We start from the raw sequence: 15,348 nt of genomic DNA on the forward strand, positions 1-15,348 counted from the left end.
TATTGTAACAGAATTCCGCTGAACTAACAAGTAGAATAAGGAAAATTAAAATTAAAAATCAAAATGAGGAAAATCAATGTATTTTTAATTTTTTAGATATTTAGCGACAAAACGTTGGATTATTGGAACAACATCCGAGCACTGAACCACTGGTATATCACAAGGGGACCCTTTATTACTTGTATCACCTGTAAGAGGGCAGGCAGCAGCTAGTAGACTAGTGACTAGTAGAAGTGGCAGACTCTCTCATCTTCCCACCATCCATCCTTAAAGAAGGCAAAGGGCTTTAATATGATAAGTACCTAAGTTTGCATTGTCACTGTGCACACACACACATGTGCTCATCAGCTGAGGCTTTTTTTAAAAGTAAGAATTGCGTGCTGGATCAGGCCAGTGGCTCATCTAGTCCAGCATCTATCCTCACACCTGGGTTTCCAGCAACTGGTATTCAGAAGAATACTGCCTCCAACAGTGGTGGCAGAACATAACCATCAGGGTTAATAGCCATTGATAGCCTTATCCTCCACGAATTTTTCTTCTTCTTTTTGCTTGGGCAAGTGATGGATAAAAGAAATGGACAAGCCTGCTCCCTCCCAGCACATGGGTGTTCTTCCTGCACGTGCAAATGATTGCTGAGTTCGAACATATTATGGATTGGTTCTAGTTTAATGGAGCCTAAATACCTTGTGGAATATAAATGTCTGAATATATTGGGAATGTCTAGTATAATATACGCTGATAGATTTAACTCAATACCTTGCTTCCAAGCAGGAGTCCATGCAAGACTGCAGTTCTAGTCTTGAGCCGATTATTCCTTTCAAAAAGTTATTAAGCTTCTAAGTCTGAACCTGGTAATCTGAACCTGGATCAAGCAAAATGATCAAGGGTTGATGCCTCCATTCAACAGCCATTGAGTGGATCCTATGGGGTGGTGCATCAGGCATGGAGGAGAGCGATGGTGACACGCCTAGTCTCTTGGGAAGATGCAGCCACTGATCAAGTGGGTTGCCTTTTGTGTGATTTCCCAACTTGCCTGCCCAATGTCCCACCTGGCAACTAAAGAAAGCTTTGGGCCATCCAATCCAATTCACGCTGATCTGTGGCTGTGTGTACCTGACTCATCCAAGGCCCTCTGAGTACACCTGATCTGACTTGAGCCCCAGCTGAATCTGATGCACTCCCTATCCCATTATGTAGAAAATACGCAGGACTAAAACTAAGACTAGCGATTTAGTGCATTTGATACTAAAAGGCTTTTATTCCTTATTAAACAAGCATAGACACCTGTTAACATTATATGAGTAATTCAACACCACATTGTAAAGGGTGCAAGATGTTTTAATGGAGTCTACAATCTACTATTAGTTGAAAACTTAAATTTATGTAGCAATTTCCCCATCTGGCTACAGATGCAAATAAAAATACCCCCAAACCCAAAAACAGCAAATCCAGATACTTCGTTATAGCAATGGCCTCTTTCTAAGATTCAGAACACAAATAGTCTCAAAGTTCAGGATGCAGCCGGCTTTTGGACTTCAGACACATCTTTCCTTTGATTCCTTTTATCTTCATACATGAAATAAACCATACAAAGGGGAAAGAAACCAGAAACAAAGTACAGCATAGAGCTTTGATGAGTGCTGGAATCACACAGCATTAAGATGCTTTTGCCTCAAGTATCTTTAAAGCTCCCAACACCTTTCTAGTCCTCAAAAAAGCCTCCTTCTGCCTCTTTTTGGCATATCACGATCTTATGGTATAATGCTCCAAAATTATCACCTGAACTTTAAAACCCTTCTGCATTTCCAAATTATTTTATTTTATACTTCAGACAAATTCCAAACGCACTAACTCCCCTTTTTCATTTTAAAATAAATAAAAAGTAAATGTATTTTTTATGAGTAGCTCAAATGTCGGGGCATTCTGCAACATTGGACAAGAAATGCCTAGAATTTGGCAACTCGTGCTCAAACCACTGTCCCCAGATGGTTCTTGTTTCTCTGCCAATAAATGAAGACAGGCTGTAGTTCCAGACTAGACTACAGAAAGATCTGATAACAGAGACACAGATTTTGTTTTCTTGTCACAGAAATCAAAAGCTTTTGTGCAACCGTGTTTCCCCGACAGGAAGAAGGTAGGAGTAATGGACTGTTCAAGTTTTCGAAGCGCAAGTCATGAATCCGGCGGACAAAGGCATCATTCTGTGCCTGTAGTCAGTAACTTGAGGGCTTTCTGTAGATTTTGCACAGCAGTGCTCACATCCTCATATTGCAAAGCACTGCCAGCATATTTGCAATATTTCTGGGCCTTGGCAAAGTCTTCGGGACTCAAACGAATTTCCCCTGTGAAAATCAAGAGAGAGGATTAAGAATCAAGGCCACTACATTATGCACATATTTACTTAACCACTTGAAATGCTTTGGAAATATCAATGGTGAATGCTAAAGTTGTCTGATACTCTTTATGAGTAAGCCAATACTTTGAGAGAGATTTGCCCTTTATCTGAAGCCACTAAGGAAAGCTTTTAAAAACGCCACTCAGTTAAGGGTAATCATGTTACAATGTGCACAAAAACAAGGACAATGTCTCATGCGTTAACCTTACATTTCCTTCCCTCCCGCTCCAGCCTGGAACACAACTAAGGCCATTCATGCCGCCTTTGTGTAATTTGTCTAGATACGGGAACATCCCCTGTTACAAGATACACCCATTCCTTGAGGCAAGATATGCACACCGTCACATTTCTGTCCTCAGGTTAAACAGTGTCAAATATGTAGGTACTTAATGCAAGAGCAATTTAATATAGAATGATATACTTCTGCCTATTTGTATTAAAAGAAAATGTCAGGGAGGTGCTCACTTGTAATAAAATGAGACAAGTTCTCCAGACTTAGAGCAAACTTGTGAAAGTTTGTTATTGTTCATGTCTCAACAGAGTACGATACAAAGCAGAAGGTAAGAGGAAAGGTGGAATAAATCCTTTGGCCTGTTTTGTCAGAGTGGTATTTAGCCATTTTTTTAAAAAAGTTTGCTTCATTTTGTTTGCGTCATTGTTAAGTAAGTCGCCTTGGGCTGATGCTTGCCTGAATGAAGATGGCATATTAAGTGGTTAGTGGCAAAGAAACAAGCCTACATAAATAAGCTAAAGTAAGAAACAGCAGATTCCTGACTTTGGATCACAGATCCCCTAACTTAACTATTAGCTGAGCTACTACAACAACACAAAATGTTCACAAATCTGCCAGCAGAATGCCAACAAATGCTGCCATGTCTGAGGCTGCATTAACAGGAACAAAGGCAAACAAACCAATGGAGTTTGAGTAGGCGGAGGGAAAAATCTGTTTATCTTTTATGATGTTCTGCGGTCAGGGAGACCAAGAGGGTATGGTGTAGTATATTCTGCATATTGATTTACAGAACAATCTTAAGGTGGTGGTAGATTTGAAGGTAGAGAAATTGGCACTTCTGAAGCTCGACCAACTCATGCCAAAAGATGTGTGTGGATTTTCTGTCGTTTGTTTTCCCCCATTCAGCCTTTTAAAATTCCTCCCTTCAATGTTAATGGGAGGGAAAATAACTATGCCTGTCCCAGGACTACAGTACTTTTGGGGAACAAGGAAGCTTTGGACTGGTGGACCAAGGCCTCCCAAGATGCAGCCCAGGAGAAATGCTCCATTTTGGGCCCTCTGTCTATGCAGCACCACCACAGATACAGAGACAACACTTCCCACTAAACAGAGGAGGCCACCATCAATGGACCTCCTCCTCTGCACTGGAAAACAGCTTCCAGCAGCCCCTTCAGCTGTTGCTCCTGGAAGTTTAAGATTTATTCCTTACACTAACCCACTAGAGTTTTATTTGATTTGTAGCTTGCCTCATTCCAAAGGCTTAAGATGAGTAATAGCATGTTAAAACACCTTTACAAATCCTGAATTTCAGCAGTTATATTGCCCTAGTCCTAGCCACCAGCTGAAAGAGTATCTCACACAGCTTTTGGAAGATCCTCATATTTGAGCTTTGGTAAGTCTCCAAGGGAAAGAATATTCTACTCATATTGAAGAACGCCCCCTGAGAGGATGACTCAGCACCTCTCTGTATGCCCTTAGTTCAAAACTGGCACATATTTTGAAAATTTAAGGCAGCAATCCCAGTCAATCTTAAGAGGTTATGACAGAACATAAAGAACCAGAAGCAGTATGTTCTAGCTGCAAGTCTCCAGTATTATGTACACATGTGTTTTTATTGTACTGTGTTTAATTTATGAATGCTATTTGCCTTGGAGGATCTGTGTTGCGCTTAAAGGCAGGTCAAAATGTTTTATAAAAAATAAATAGTATTTGTATGTACACACTACACCCAGGAAACTGCTTCAAATGTGGTAGAATATTTTATACATACAGTTTACAATTTAAAGCTATGCCCACCACCAAACTAATCATGCCAACAAACTGACCGGTTAAATATATGTCAATTCACCATCTTTTGTTTGGCCACAGACAAATATTGGTAAATATTTCAAAAATCCACGATGCATATGGTGCTCGAAGAATTGGCCTGTTGTCTACTTAGGCCAGCTGCCTTTCAAAACTGGTGTTTCTTATTTCACTACTTGCTGTATTTTGCTAAACATCACAATCCTAGGCATGTTTACTCAGATACAAGTCCAATGAGTCCACTTGAGGTTTAGGGGGCATTCCTAATCCTGAATACTGCCTGGTGGGACTGAACAGAGTGGTGGAACAATGGCTGTGCAAAATGGCTGAGGTGGGGAAGAGTAGGCATGCCAGCCTGGAGTTGGTGCAGTGATTGGGCCCGATGCTGTTACCTGATAACAGCAGGAAAGGCTCAGGATCCAATGGATCCCTGGCTGGCTCCCTATGCTTCGTATACTCTGTTTCGGGGCTTGTTGCTGGTTGCTGCCAGCAGGGATCCCACAGGTGGCACTGTTTTCTGCCTCAGCGTTCTGCTGGCAGAAGGGAAAGGTGTGTGCCAGTGTGTGCCACACTGGTGTCACCCTGTAGATAGTGGCTGGTAGATGCCAGCAGGGCTGGGAGGAGATATACCTCTGTTTAATTCAAACTCACTCACCACTCCCTTGACTGGGAGGGTTGGTTGGGTTGCTCTGGTACTCAGTAGTTAAGTGTGTTTGGGACTGCAGACTTGCTTGTGAAGTTTGTTCAGAGCAGCCTTTCTGAAGCTTGGGTCTCTAGATGTTGTTGGACTACAACTCCCATCATTGCTAGCCAGCATGGTCAGTGGTCAGGGATGATGGGAGTTGTAGTTCAAGAACATCTGGGGACCCAAGATTGAGAGAAGCTTGTCTGGAGTGTTGTCTACGATTCAGCTTTAGAACAGCTGTTCAATGGAGGCATCTGCCCTGCCTGGTCAAGGATGCTGCTTTGAGAAAGAGCACCCCATTAAATTGATGCATGAATGTTGAATTAGGGTTTTTGAAAACCCTAAACAAACATTAGCCCCACACTTGAACTAATTTGGGACAGGATCCAGGGTGGAACAGGATTTCCCCAGGTCATCGTAGGGTGGGTTAGCCAAATTCAGAATCCACACATTAAGGCCATAGGGCAAATTGAATCATAGGGCAAATTCTATCAGAGCATTAAATGTTACACTAATTACCGTGTAAAATACTCAATCACTGTCAAATAGACCAAGTTCAATGCTGAATACACAGGACTTATATTACTTTCCTAATTTAAAATACTAACACAGTTCCAACTGTGACGTGCACAAACTGATGACTGTTCAAGTTCACATTTAACATTTAGTCAATAGTGACCTCTCCTCCTTTTGAAAAACACAGCAAGAACAAATTACCCCAAAGACCATCTTGAGGACATTTTGTTTTTTCATATTATGATGCCAAAAGCAACTTGAAAATCATTCTTTTAGAAAACAGCCAAGGCATCAGTCCAGTATTCAACTGATTTTCTGGAACAAAGCCTAAATTAACCAATCTAATCTTATTTTTACAGTACCTACTCTATTACATGTTCTGTTGGCAACAGGCCTTATTTATTATTATTGAGGCCCACTTCAGATACCATTATAGCAACATTTCAGGAAAGGGTTTATAATATTTGTAAATGAAAGGGAGAGAAAACTGGAGTTATTTCAAAAAAATGAACATTTAGAAAGTTAGCTTACATGCTAGCTGCTTTTAAATCTGCATTATTTGAAAGGACTAAATTCTGAAATACCAAAAATATTGACACATGGGTGAAGCTGTGCTTTATGTAGCCTGAAAGAAGCCAGACTCTCTTCAAATCCAAGGATAATATTGGTATAGTAGTTATATTCATTACTTGAAATGTGACAGTGCAGAGTTAACTTCCACCAAATATGAATCTTTCAGCTAGGCAGTTAAGGGCCTGATATGGAAACTGAAAATGCATTTAGATCGGGGATAAAGAAATTAGGCTAACAAGGAAGGAAAGCTTTTTAAAATGAAAACTGGTGTCTGACAAAACTTGTATCTGTTTAAAAACTGGCTTCACACTTGCTCCTCTGAGATTACAGAATTTGCTTGAAAAGCATACTTTTATTCCAAAACAGTAGTTACATTTATCTGTGGCTGCAAACAGAGTCATGTGGTACCTCAATTATTATTATTTTTTAAATTGCTGGGACATAAGCTTTTGAAGCTACAACCTACGCCATCTGATCCATTAAGATAATTGCGTGCATTTCTCAAGTGGTAGATGCACAAATCCAGATTAATACCTGATATCCAATGCCCTTTTGCAAACCCAGTTCCTGATTTTCCAGGTACACATTATGTTTGTATAGTCCATATACATCCATGCCTGTGAACTTCACTCCAGCTCCATCACCCTCAAATGACCCTGCCCTCCTTTTGCTGCCTCTTCTGCTTGGAACTCCATCCCAGGACACTTTGAGTGTTCTTTCAAATCCCATCTGTTCAGTGATGCCGTTAGCACAACCCCATAAATACTCTACTGTAACCAAGTCTAAGTACATGTAACTGAAATAAGGCATTCTTTTCCTGCTTACCCCTGTCTTTACTTTCCTCCCTTTCTGTTCCTCTGTATCAAATTATAGCCTGTAAACTTTATGGGCAGGGACATGCCTTTTGTGTTGTGTAAAAGCACTGTGAGCATTGATGGTACAATAGCAATAATTACTGCATTATCACATTGAATAAGAACACACAAGGGTATATTGCTGAAGGTGCTTTGCACAAGGAGAAATAAAAACTACTTCCTATTGGTGAATGGGAGATTATGGAGTGGGGTTCAGATTGTAGAACTCAGCATGTAACAGTATATGTATATGGAATTAAAGTGCAAGGGATTGCATGCCAATTACAAAAATGATTGCAGCAGTAGTTCTTGTATAGCTAGACAACCCTAGGCCCCAAATCACATCTGTCTGCCAATGCATTATTTTATCAGCACATTATTGCTGGGCAGCTTTATGCCACACCCACAGAATGGCTGTTCTTGGAGAAAGGTTAGTAGAGAAACTCTGCGGCACATAATTTCACCAGCCCTAGTTTCCTAGTCAAACAAATATAATGACAACACAGTATCAACAGTCGGATTCTGGTTAATAACTTGGCAAATTAAACATTTAGTATGAACTAGCAGGGAGACAATGCAAAGTTGATAGGCCAATTCTGATGCCTGTACAAAGGGCAGCCTTTAACCTATACTTAACAGTGGTTAAAGGAAGAATTTTAGCCTCAGCCAATTTTTCAGTGCTGGCGCCCTTCATCCTCTCCTCATTTTTATAGTCCACAGGTCACAGAGGCTTGTTCTGAGAAAGTATTTGAAAACATACTCCTCAGTTAGCTGTAAAATTACCGAATATCCAAGGTCTACAGTGGCGGGGGGGTGGTTAAATTTCTTTTAAAAATTGCTTTCACATATTATTATTCCCGCAAGGCCACTTTCATTACCTCTCAGGCACAAGCTAGAATGTCTAGTCCAAGGAGTATTTTCAGTTACATGGGCAAGACTTTTGCTACTCTGCAAACGTAACTTGAATTCCTGATTCAAGAGTATAATGATGGTTATAATCTTAAATACTCTTACTTGTGAGTAGATTTCATTGGACTCAGCAAAACTTGCTTTCAAGTAAATAGATGTGCTTCTAGCTTTAGGTACGAAACTCTGTTTTAATGCAGGCTGCACCCAATCCTTTTTGAATTATGCAGATCATGGCGGGTGGGGCTTACCTGTAGGTTGGACATTATAAAGCGAAGGATCTACTATGGGAATATTCTGAGGTGTGGGTTGAATTGTACTGCTTGTTACACCTGTAACAAAAAAGAGATTTGTATATTTATATCAACATTTGCAAATCATTTGTCTTCCTATTTGATTTCACAGATTCTCTGTGAGGATATTATGCTCCAGACCATTTTGGAATAATAGCCCCATGTAGATATCTTCATACCAGCCTTCTGGGATTCATAAAAATAACACATGGTAGGTGCACACGACATTCTGTGTTGAACAAGTTTATAGAACTAAGTACCATCTGAGCAGGCTTCCTTTGGCTCCATAAGGGTCAGAAATACCTGGTCTGAGACCACTTTACTGTGTTGAAAGAAAATTGGAAAGAAATTAAGAGATCCTCTTTGTTAAAACCTACGTGAATGTTCTAAAAAGCCACAACAACCTTCTTACCAACTCACAATGCTAATAGTGTGAGCCCAAGAATATTTACTCAGAAGAAATCCCACTTCTCAGCTGTGCTTACTCCTAAGTAAGTGTGCGTTAGTGTTTATATATGGGCATTTCAAATTTTCCATCCCTAAATTTGTTTAAACATACAAAGTCAAGATGATGTTATTTTATTTTTTCAGACGTACCAGTGTTTAATTTAACCTTGCTTTTGGCTACTGCAAACCTTCCGATTACATTTCCCCCAAGAAAATCCACATCTCTGTTGCCAAACCTTTCCTTTCATATGTATAAAAGAAAAAGAAAAAATAGGACTTGTAGGCCAAGATGCAAAGAGTTACTTTCTTTAAGCATGGCTAAAGTCTTGGGTGTGGCCAGTAGGGTTTGTGAGTTTTTCCTCTATGAACAGGAAAACCTCTTGTCCTATCACAAACCATTTCTTAAAAGTCTACTGAGTTGCAGCTTTCTGTGTAGCATGAGTAGCTGCTGTTCAAAAAATACGTGTGCAGAAATAGTTGTGCAGGTCTTTGGATCCAAACCATGCAATTCAAGTGTCAGTATGCCACACCCCAAATGCATACAAACTTTTTGCCTGATTGTTCTTGTGGTTACCTTTGCTTAATTGATAACCTAATTTTATTTTATGGCAGAGGATTAATAGGCAAGCAAGAAAAGTATTATAGACCAGTAACATAAAGTTGAATTGAAAAAAAAATTGTGAAGAACATCTATAACTAATATGGCGTCGTATATTGTTTTATATAATATCATTGCTCTTTTAATTTTATACTGCTCAACTTCACTTAAGCTGTAAATTACAGTCGTACCTTGGAAGTCTAAAGGAATCCATTCCAGAAGTCCGTTTGACTTCCAAAATGTTCGAAAACCAAAGCATGGCTTCTGATTGGCTGCTGCAGGAAGGTCCTGCAGCCAACTGGAAGCTGCAGAAGCCCCGTCGGATGTTCGGCTTCCAAGGCAAAGTTCGCAAACCGGAACAGTCACTTCCCGGTTTGTGAAGTTCAGGAGCCAAAATGTTCAGGAACTAAGCTGTTCGACTTCCAAGGCACGACTGTATTACACATTTGACAAAATCTAAAAAATGAGACTAATGGGTCTGAACATATGTAAAGAACATTACCTGTGCTATGAGGCACTTCAGCGGGAGTGTTAGCTGGAGCATGCGCACCGGGTGGGATTTGTATGCCCGTGTAGTTGCTTGTGGGCACATCACTTGATTCAAACGCAGAAGGTGACTGAGATCCTGGGTTCAATGGAGCAGGGGACCCAACCTCTTCATTTTCATCATCTTGTAGGTAAAGAACAGAGGCATGTTGATTTCCCCCACCCCATTAAACAGTAGTGAAATTACTTGCAAATTTATACATATTTCATACCATTGCCTGCAAATCAATGTATTCTAGCCTAAACAGCTTTAAAAGATCACTGGGAGGATAAACAAAAGAACCGCCCTGGAAGATTATATGCTCCCTTACATGTAGAAGAGTGTGAAGGCAAAGTTTAGGCTAACAGATGACTTGAGGTACAGAGGATCAACATTCATCATCTGCACCAAGAACACTCTTTAACACTGCACAATGAAAGACTAATATCACTATGATTATTTTAATTGAACATATATCCCCAGGGAATAAGATGCTATGCTAGGGCATAGAGAAGTGCTTCAGTAAGTCCCAGAACAAAACCAGATACAGAATGACATGTCACAGTGCAAATATTTACAATATGGTTTTCAAGAATTACAGGGAGAATAACACTTTTAGAAAACATGGAATTTTGTCAAGATACAGAAAGTTGGTTTCATTCTGTTTCAAGACTGACTTTTTCCACTTGCAGAAGAGAGAAGAAAGTGAGCAAGCAGAAAGGAATGGGGGAAGTCCTCCAGTAGACTTAAACAATGCTGCTTTTCTTTCCCAAATGCACAAAGCAAGAATTATGAGACGTTCTTTGGGTATTTTGGAGTACAAATACATTTCCATACGAACTTTGGCACTAAAGAGACCCTAAACCTTCTGGAACTACTGTATATGAACAGCCTTTAAATATGATTTTACCAGTTGTTATCCTACAGATAAAGTAAAAATAGCACATAAACACAACAGCAAAAAAGAAAACAGGTAATCTAGAGTATTTTAAATATCAATGCTATTTTTTTAAAAAAAGGAGTAAACATTCAGACACAGGTCTATGGTCAAAAATGTTTTTCAAGGCAGCAAAGACAACCATCTAATAATTCTAGCAGAATATTTTTAATGCTATTAAAATTAAATGTGCAAAACACTCAGCAGTTTTCTCTCAAGCCAAGAAAATCAATGAAACCAGCCAAGATAATGTAACTAGGGCCAACTAGAGTCTAAACAGATGCAATCATTAACAAGAGAGGAAAGGATGGCAACCCTCCTCTTCTGCATTGCCCAGCATATGCAATAAAAGAAAATGAAGTGGAAGATTAATACTTCTCAGTCATATTAGCACCTTTGCATCTACTGACCTAAACTGACTGTGTGTAAGTGGGACTGACTGACTTTACATTGAATAATTATGCAGAATTACTGCTTGAACTTCTTGCATCATTTAAATGTAAGATGTTTACTTTAAAGATAAATCAAAACTATAAGCAATATTCGATATCACAAAATAGTTACTCACATTCCCCTTCCATTCCAGTAGGTCCAGATTGTGGTGTTTCTCCATTCTTTAGACAGTTATGAATATATGCTGCCTTCCACCTGGCATATTTTCTGTGTTGAACATTCTACAAAATAAAGCAAGACATTTATTATTAAATTATTTGATTTCTTAGCATGTGGAAGCTTGGAGCTGCAAAATAATACAAGGAAAAGAAAGTTTTAAATTCTAAATATTTAGAGTTATACCACTTTGCTAGAACCCACCGGTACAAATCCTTCTGATAGACCTTCTTATTCATGTTTTCCACAGAAATGGCTTTTTCTTTCTTTAATTAATTTAAGGCATTTTATATTCCAACTTTCTGGCAAAAGTGTTAAAGGAAACATAAAAAGGAATAGTTGTTCTTACCATAAATGGTACTTGTTCAAAGATTACCAGGAGTCTCCAAGCGGGTAGTGCTTGGAGCTCGGAAAGGAAACACCCACATTCAACAGAAGACCTTCTACAGGTTCCTCATTTGAGAATAACAGTTCCTGTTTTCAGATGGAGACTGTGGCTACTGTGCCCGAAGCAAGGCCCTTGCACAGGAAGCAGATATTCTCATAGAGCTGGGCTACTATGGAGGGGTGGGGGCAGACTATGGAGCAAGGGACCACAGCCGTGTTGTCAGCAATAGGGCCATTGCTGGTCACCAAGAAAGCACCTTCACAGGTGCCTTGGGAAGTTTCCTCCTCAGGGTTGTTTATGGATAAAAATGGCGGCCACGGCAGAGGCAGAAGATTCCAGTGACTGGGAACTCACTGTGGCTACTGAGTATGGCCCACACCCTTGCTAGGCCTTTAGTTTAATAGGTGGTGCTTTGGATTGTGAAGCAAGGGCTGTAGGCATTTAAAAAGCCATTTTTGTCTGCCAGGAGTGGGGAGAGAAAAGACAGGGAGGGCAAAAATGGTTTATTTGTTTGACAACTGTTAAACAATGAAAGAGAATATAACAGGGGAGGAGGACTGAGAGAGCAAATACAGTGGTGCCCCGCAAGACGAATGCCTCGCAAGACGGAAAACCCGCTAGACGAAAGGGTTTTCCGTTTTTCAATGCGCTTCGCAGGACGAATTTCCCTATGGGCTTGCTTCGCAAGACGAAAATGTCTTGCGAGTTTTGAGATTTTTTTTCGCTCCCCACCCCCTTTTTCTAAGCCGCTAAACCGCTAATAGCCTTTTAGCAGCTAATCCGCTAATCCCTTAAGCCTTTAATAGCCGCTAAACCGCTAATTGGGTTGCTTCGCAAGACGAAAAAACCGCTAGACGAAGAGACTCGCGGAACGAATTAATTTCGTCTTGCGGGGCACCACTGTAATCAGAAAAATATTCTGTTAGGATAAAGAGGTAACTAGCACGAAGTGCTCCAAACTGATACAGGAAACATACTGAGCCTAAATAGGAGGGGAGGTGTTCCCTGTCTCTGAGCTGCAAGGGAACCAGCATTACTTGCCTGGACACCTCTGCCATCCACGAGATAACCAATTCTATGCAATATGAACATAACATCACAAAACAGCAAACACCAGAATGCAAAAATACAGAAATACAATACAGCAAAGAGCTTCGGAAAATCATTTCTCTCCTTCCTTCTTGTAAGACATTAAAAACTGATTGAGTGTTGAACACTGGGCGGACTGTCAGGGATGCTGTAGATGCCTCCTGCACTGCAGATTCTGTATTGAGCAGGGGGCGGTTGGATCCCATTATCTCAATGTTTCCTATTTAGACTCGCAGTCAAAGGCTCAATCCAGTATAACTTAGAAATGGCTGCCAATTGGATTTCTCTGTACCTAGTGTTTCCTGGATAGTGTATTTTTCCTACATTTCAAAACAAATGTCAAAGCACATTTTATAAAACCAGAAACTTTATAACTTTGGTCTTTGTTGATTGCTTCTTGATTTTCTAATCTAGCATGGGCCTGTTTTATTGAGACATTTTCTGTGGCTAAAACAGCAATTTACTGCATAAAATACTTCCTTATATAAAAATTATAAAATGAGTTTTAGGGTTAAAGTCCATGCAGGGTGCTTAATAACTTGCTAGAATTTAAGTGCTAGGATCTGGATGTGAAGAGGCTATGTTCTGCTATGTTTTCTTAAGAAATAACTTTGGTATTAATGCCTGCCAAAACAGATTGCATGTTTTAGAACAAACCTATAGACTACTGAGCCTACAGATTTGTTCTAAAGCATGCAATCTGTAAGTGACAGCATAATACAAGCCATGAAAAGATGAAATAGACTGGTCCATCTTGTATTTATATCCCATGATGCTTCAACAACTCGATAACTCACTGATTGTATGTCCATACTGATTTCACTAAAAATGATTGCAGCCTTGGTGATCAAAGATATCTGATTGTGGGGCTTGATGTACAATAGTTCTTTCAGTCACCAAGTGTTGAGCATGTATGTACAAAGTCCTTGGTGCCTTCCACATAAACATCTGGAACATCCTTCAGTGTTTTTACTTGTCAATGCAATTGTTGCTTTTAGCAATATTGTTGCGCTTATTGGCTTGGAGCCAGAGAAGAACTGGCAGAAGGTGGCTGGGGGGGGGGATCTAAAGTGCTGGGAAAGAACTAGCTAGAATTGTGAGTTGCTAAAAGTGTGACTGGGGAAAAAAATGCATGGACACCAATTTCAGGGCTTCATTCTTTATCAAGACAATATGTTCTTCAGCCTCCCAAATCTTCAGTCCAAATGAGAAACAGCCTACAGGACTTGTTTGAAAATCGTAACTTCACATGTTTTTATTTAAAGAGGCTCCCACTTAGGGAAGGTGCCTTTGCCCCATTTTCAGTTATCGTCCCCTCCTTTTGCATCAAGCCTACCCCATTCAGGAACTGTTTCTTGACTCCTAGGAGAGGCTTTTTGGGGTGGAGGCTGCCAGCATGAGAAAAAACACCTTTTTCTATACCCCTTCCACTGGTTCCTCTCTAGGTCCAAGTCTCTTAAATAACAACATACTTGTGAAGTACTTTTTCTTAAATGACTGCCATAGGTTGGTTGGCTTGTTTCACACTCTGATTCAACACTTACGAAGCTGAAATAGGTATTGCTTTGATAAAGCACAATAGAATGAGCTCCTGAGATGGGCTTCCCTGCATCCCCCCCCCCCCATTAATACCTTCAGCAACTACTAATTGCTTCTGGCTATATAGTTGTTTTTTAGTTCAGCACTTTAGGGCTTGCAACATACTGCTAGTTATCCAATAATCAACAGACACTGGACACAAGCAAAACATTTCTGAACCTTCCCTCTCTTTTCTCTCGCTGTTCTGTAGCACTTAATACCGAAGCTTATTAGTTTTCTCTAATTTCTACTCTCCATGAGCTGGTTCTTTCCAAAATACGTCTTAACAGGAAACAGTCACAATAACAGGAATGCAGTCTAGTTCTTACGGATGCTGGGTTATTTGCTCCTTGGAACATTTGTAGCTGCTGAGGAGGGAAGGTCATGACTTTGAATCTCAATGGGAATTATCCCTCTAACCTCAGGGAGGCACTGAATGAAGAGACTAGTTTACTGATACATATTTTCTGAATGTGCAAAATAACTTTACGATTTAGCTATTTTACAAGCATGTACTATAAATTAGCTGCAATAGGCAGTATTCTACCACCAAAACATTTTCTAGCGGGAAATTATTACAATGTAGTTATGCTAACCATTTTTATTTCTTACTCTGGTTTTTGTAAAGATATGTTAGGATTTTCATTTTTTTAAAAAAAGGCTCTTCAATCACAGAGCTGCAGGCCTTTTTCATAAATTATAACAAGTTCATGTATCCTGCTTCTGGGATGTGAATTACTTTAACATGGGTTTAACTAATTTTATAGTCATTCCAGAACCCCTTTGACTAGCTTTGAAATTCGCCTACACCAACTTTATGAATTTTATACTTCTGCACAAGGCTTTCAACATTTCTGACATATTTTTCCATCCGGGCCTCTTAATTTTGACCATTTTGCACAATTCCTTCAAATTT

At 39.8% G+C, this 15,348-nt stretch overlaps 1 protein-coding gene and 1 long non-coding RNA gene across 3 annotated transcripts in view; one reads left to right on the forward strand and one right to left on the reverse strand.

Moving 5' to 3' along the window:
• Window positions 1–1,238: 1,238 nt before the first annotated feature.
• Window positions 1,239–15,348, reverse strand: part of VTA1 (vesicle trafficking 1) — a 29,019-nt gene continuing 14,909 nt past the window's right edge. For both annotated transcript variants that reach the window (XM_083435119.1, XM_083435120.1), the window contains exons 5-8: window positions 11,337–11,442; window positions 9,808–9,975; window positions 8,219–8,299; window positions 1,239–2,342 (exon numbers count right to left, since the gene is read on the reverse strand). In XM_083435119.1, the coding sequence (XP_083291245.1) occupies window positions 2,197–2,342; window positions 8,219–8,299; window positions 9,808–9,975; window positions 11,337–11,442 (501 nt within the window). In that variant the 3' untranslated portion in view covers window positions 1,239–2,196. The remainder of the gene's footprint in view (window positions 2,343–8,218; window positions 8,300–9,807; window positions 9,976–11,336; window positions 11,443–15,348) is intronic.
• LOC310675074 lies at window positions 11,450–15,080 on the forward strand. Its single transcript, XR_014509923.1, has 2 exons — window positions 11,450–12,342; window positions 12,676–15,080. It is a non-coding gene; the product is annotated as an uncharacterized lncRNA (long non-coding RNA).

Source organism: Podarcis tiliguerta (assembly GCF_965153285.1).
Source record: "Podarcis tiliguerta genome assembly, chromosome: 3".
NCBI lineage: Eukaryota > Metazoa > Chordata > Lepidosauria > Squamata > Lacertidae > Podarcis > Podarcis tiliguerta.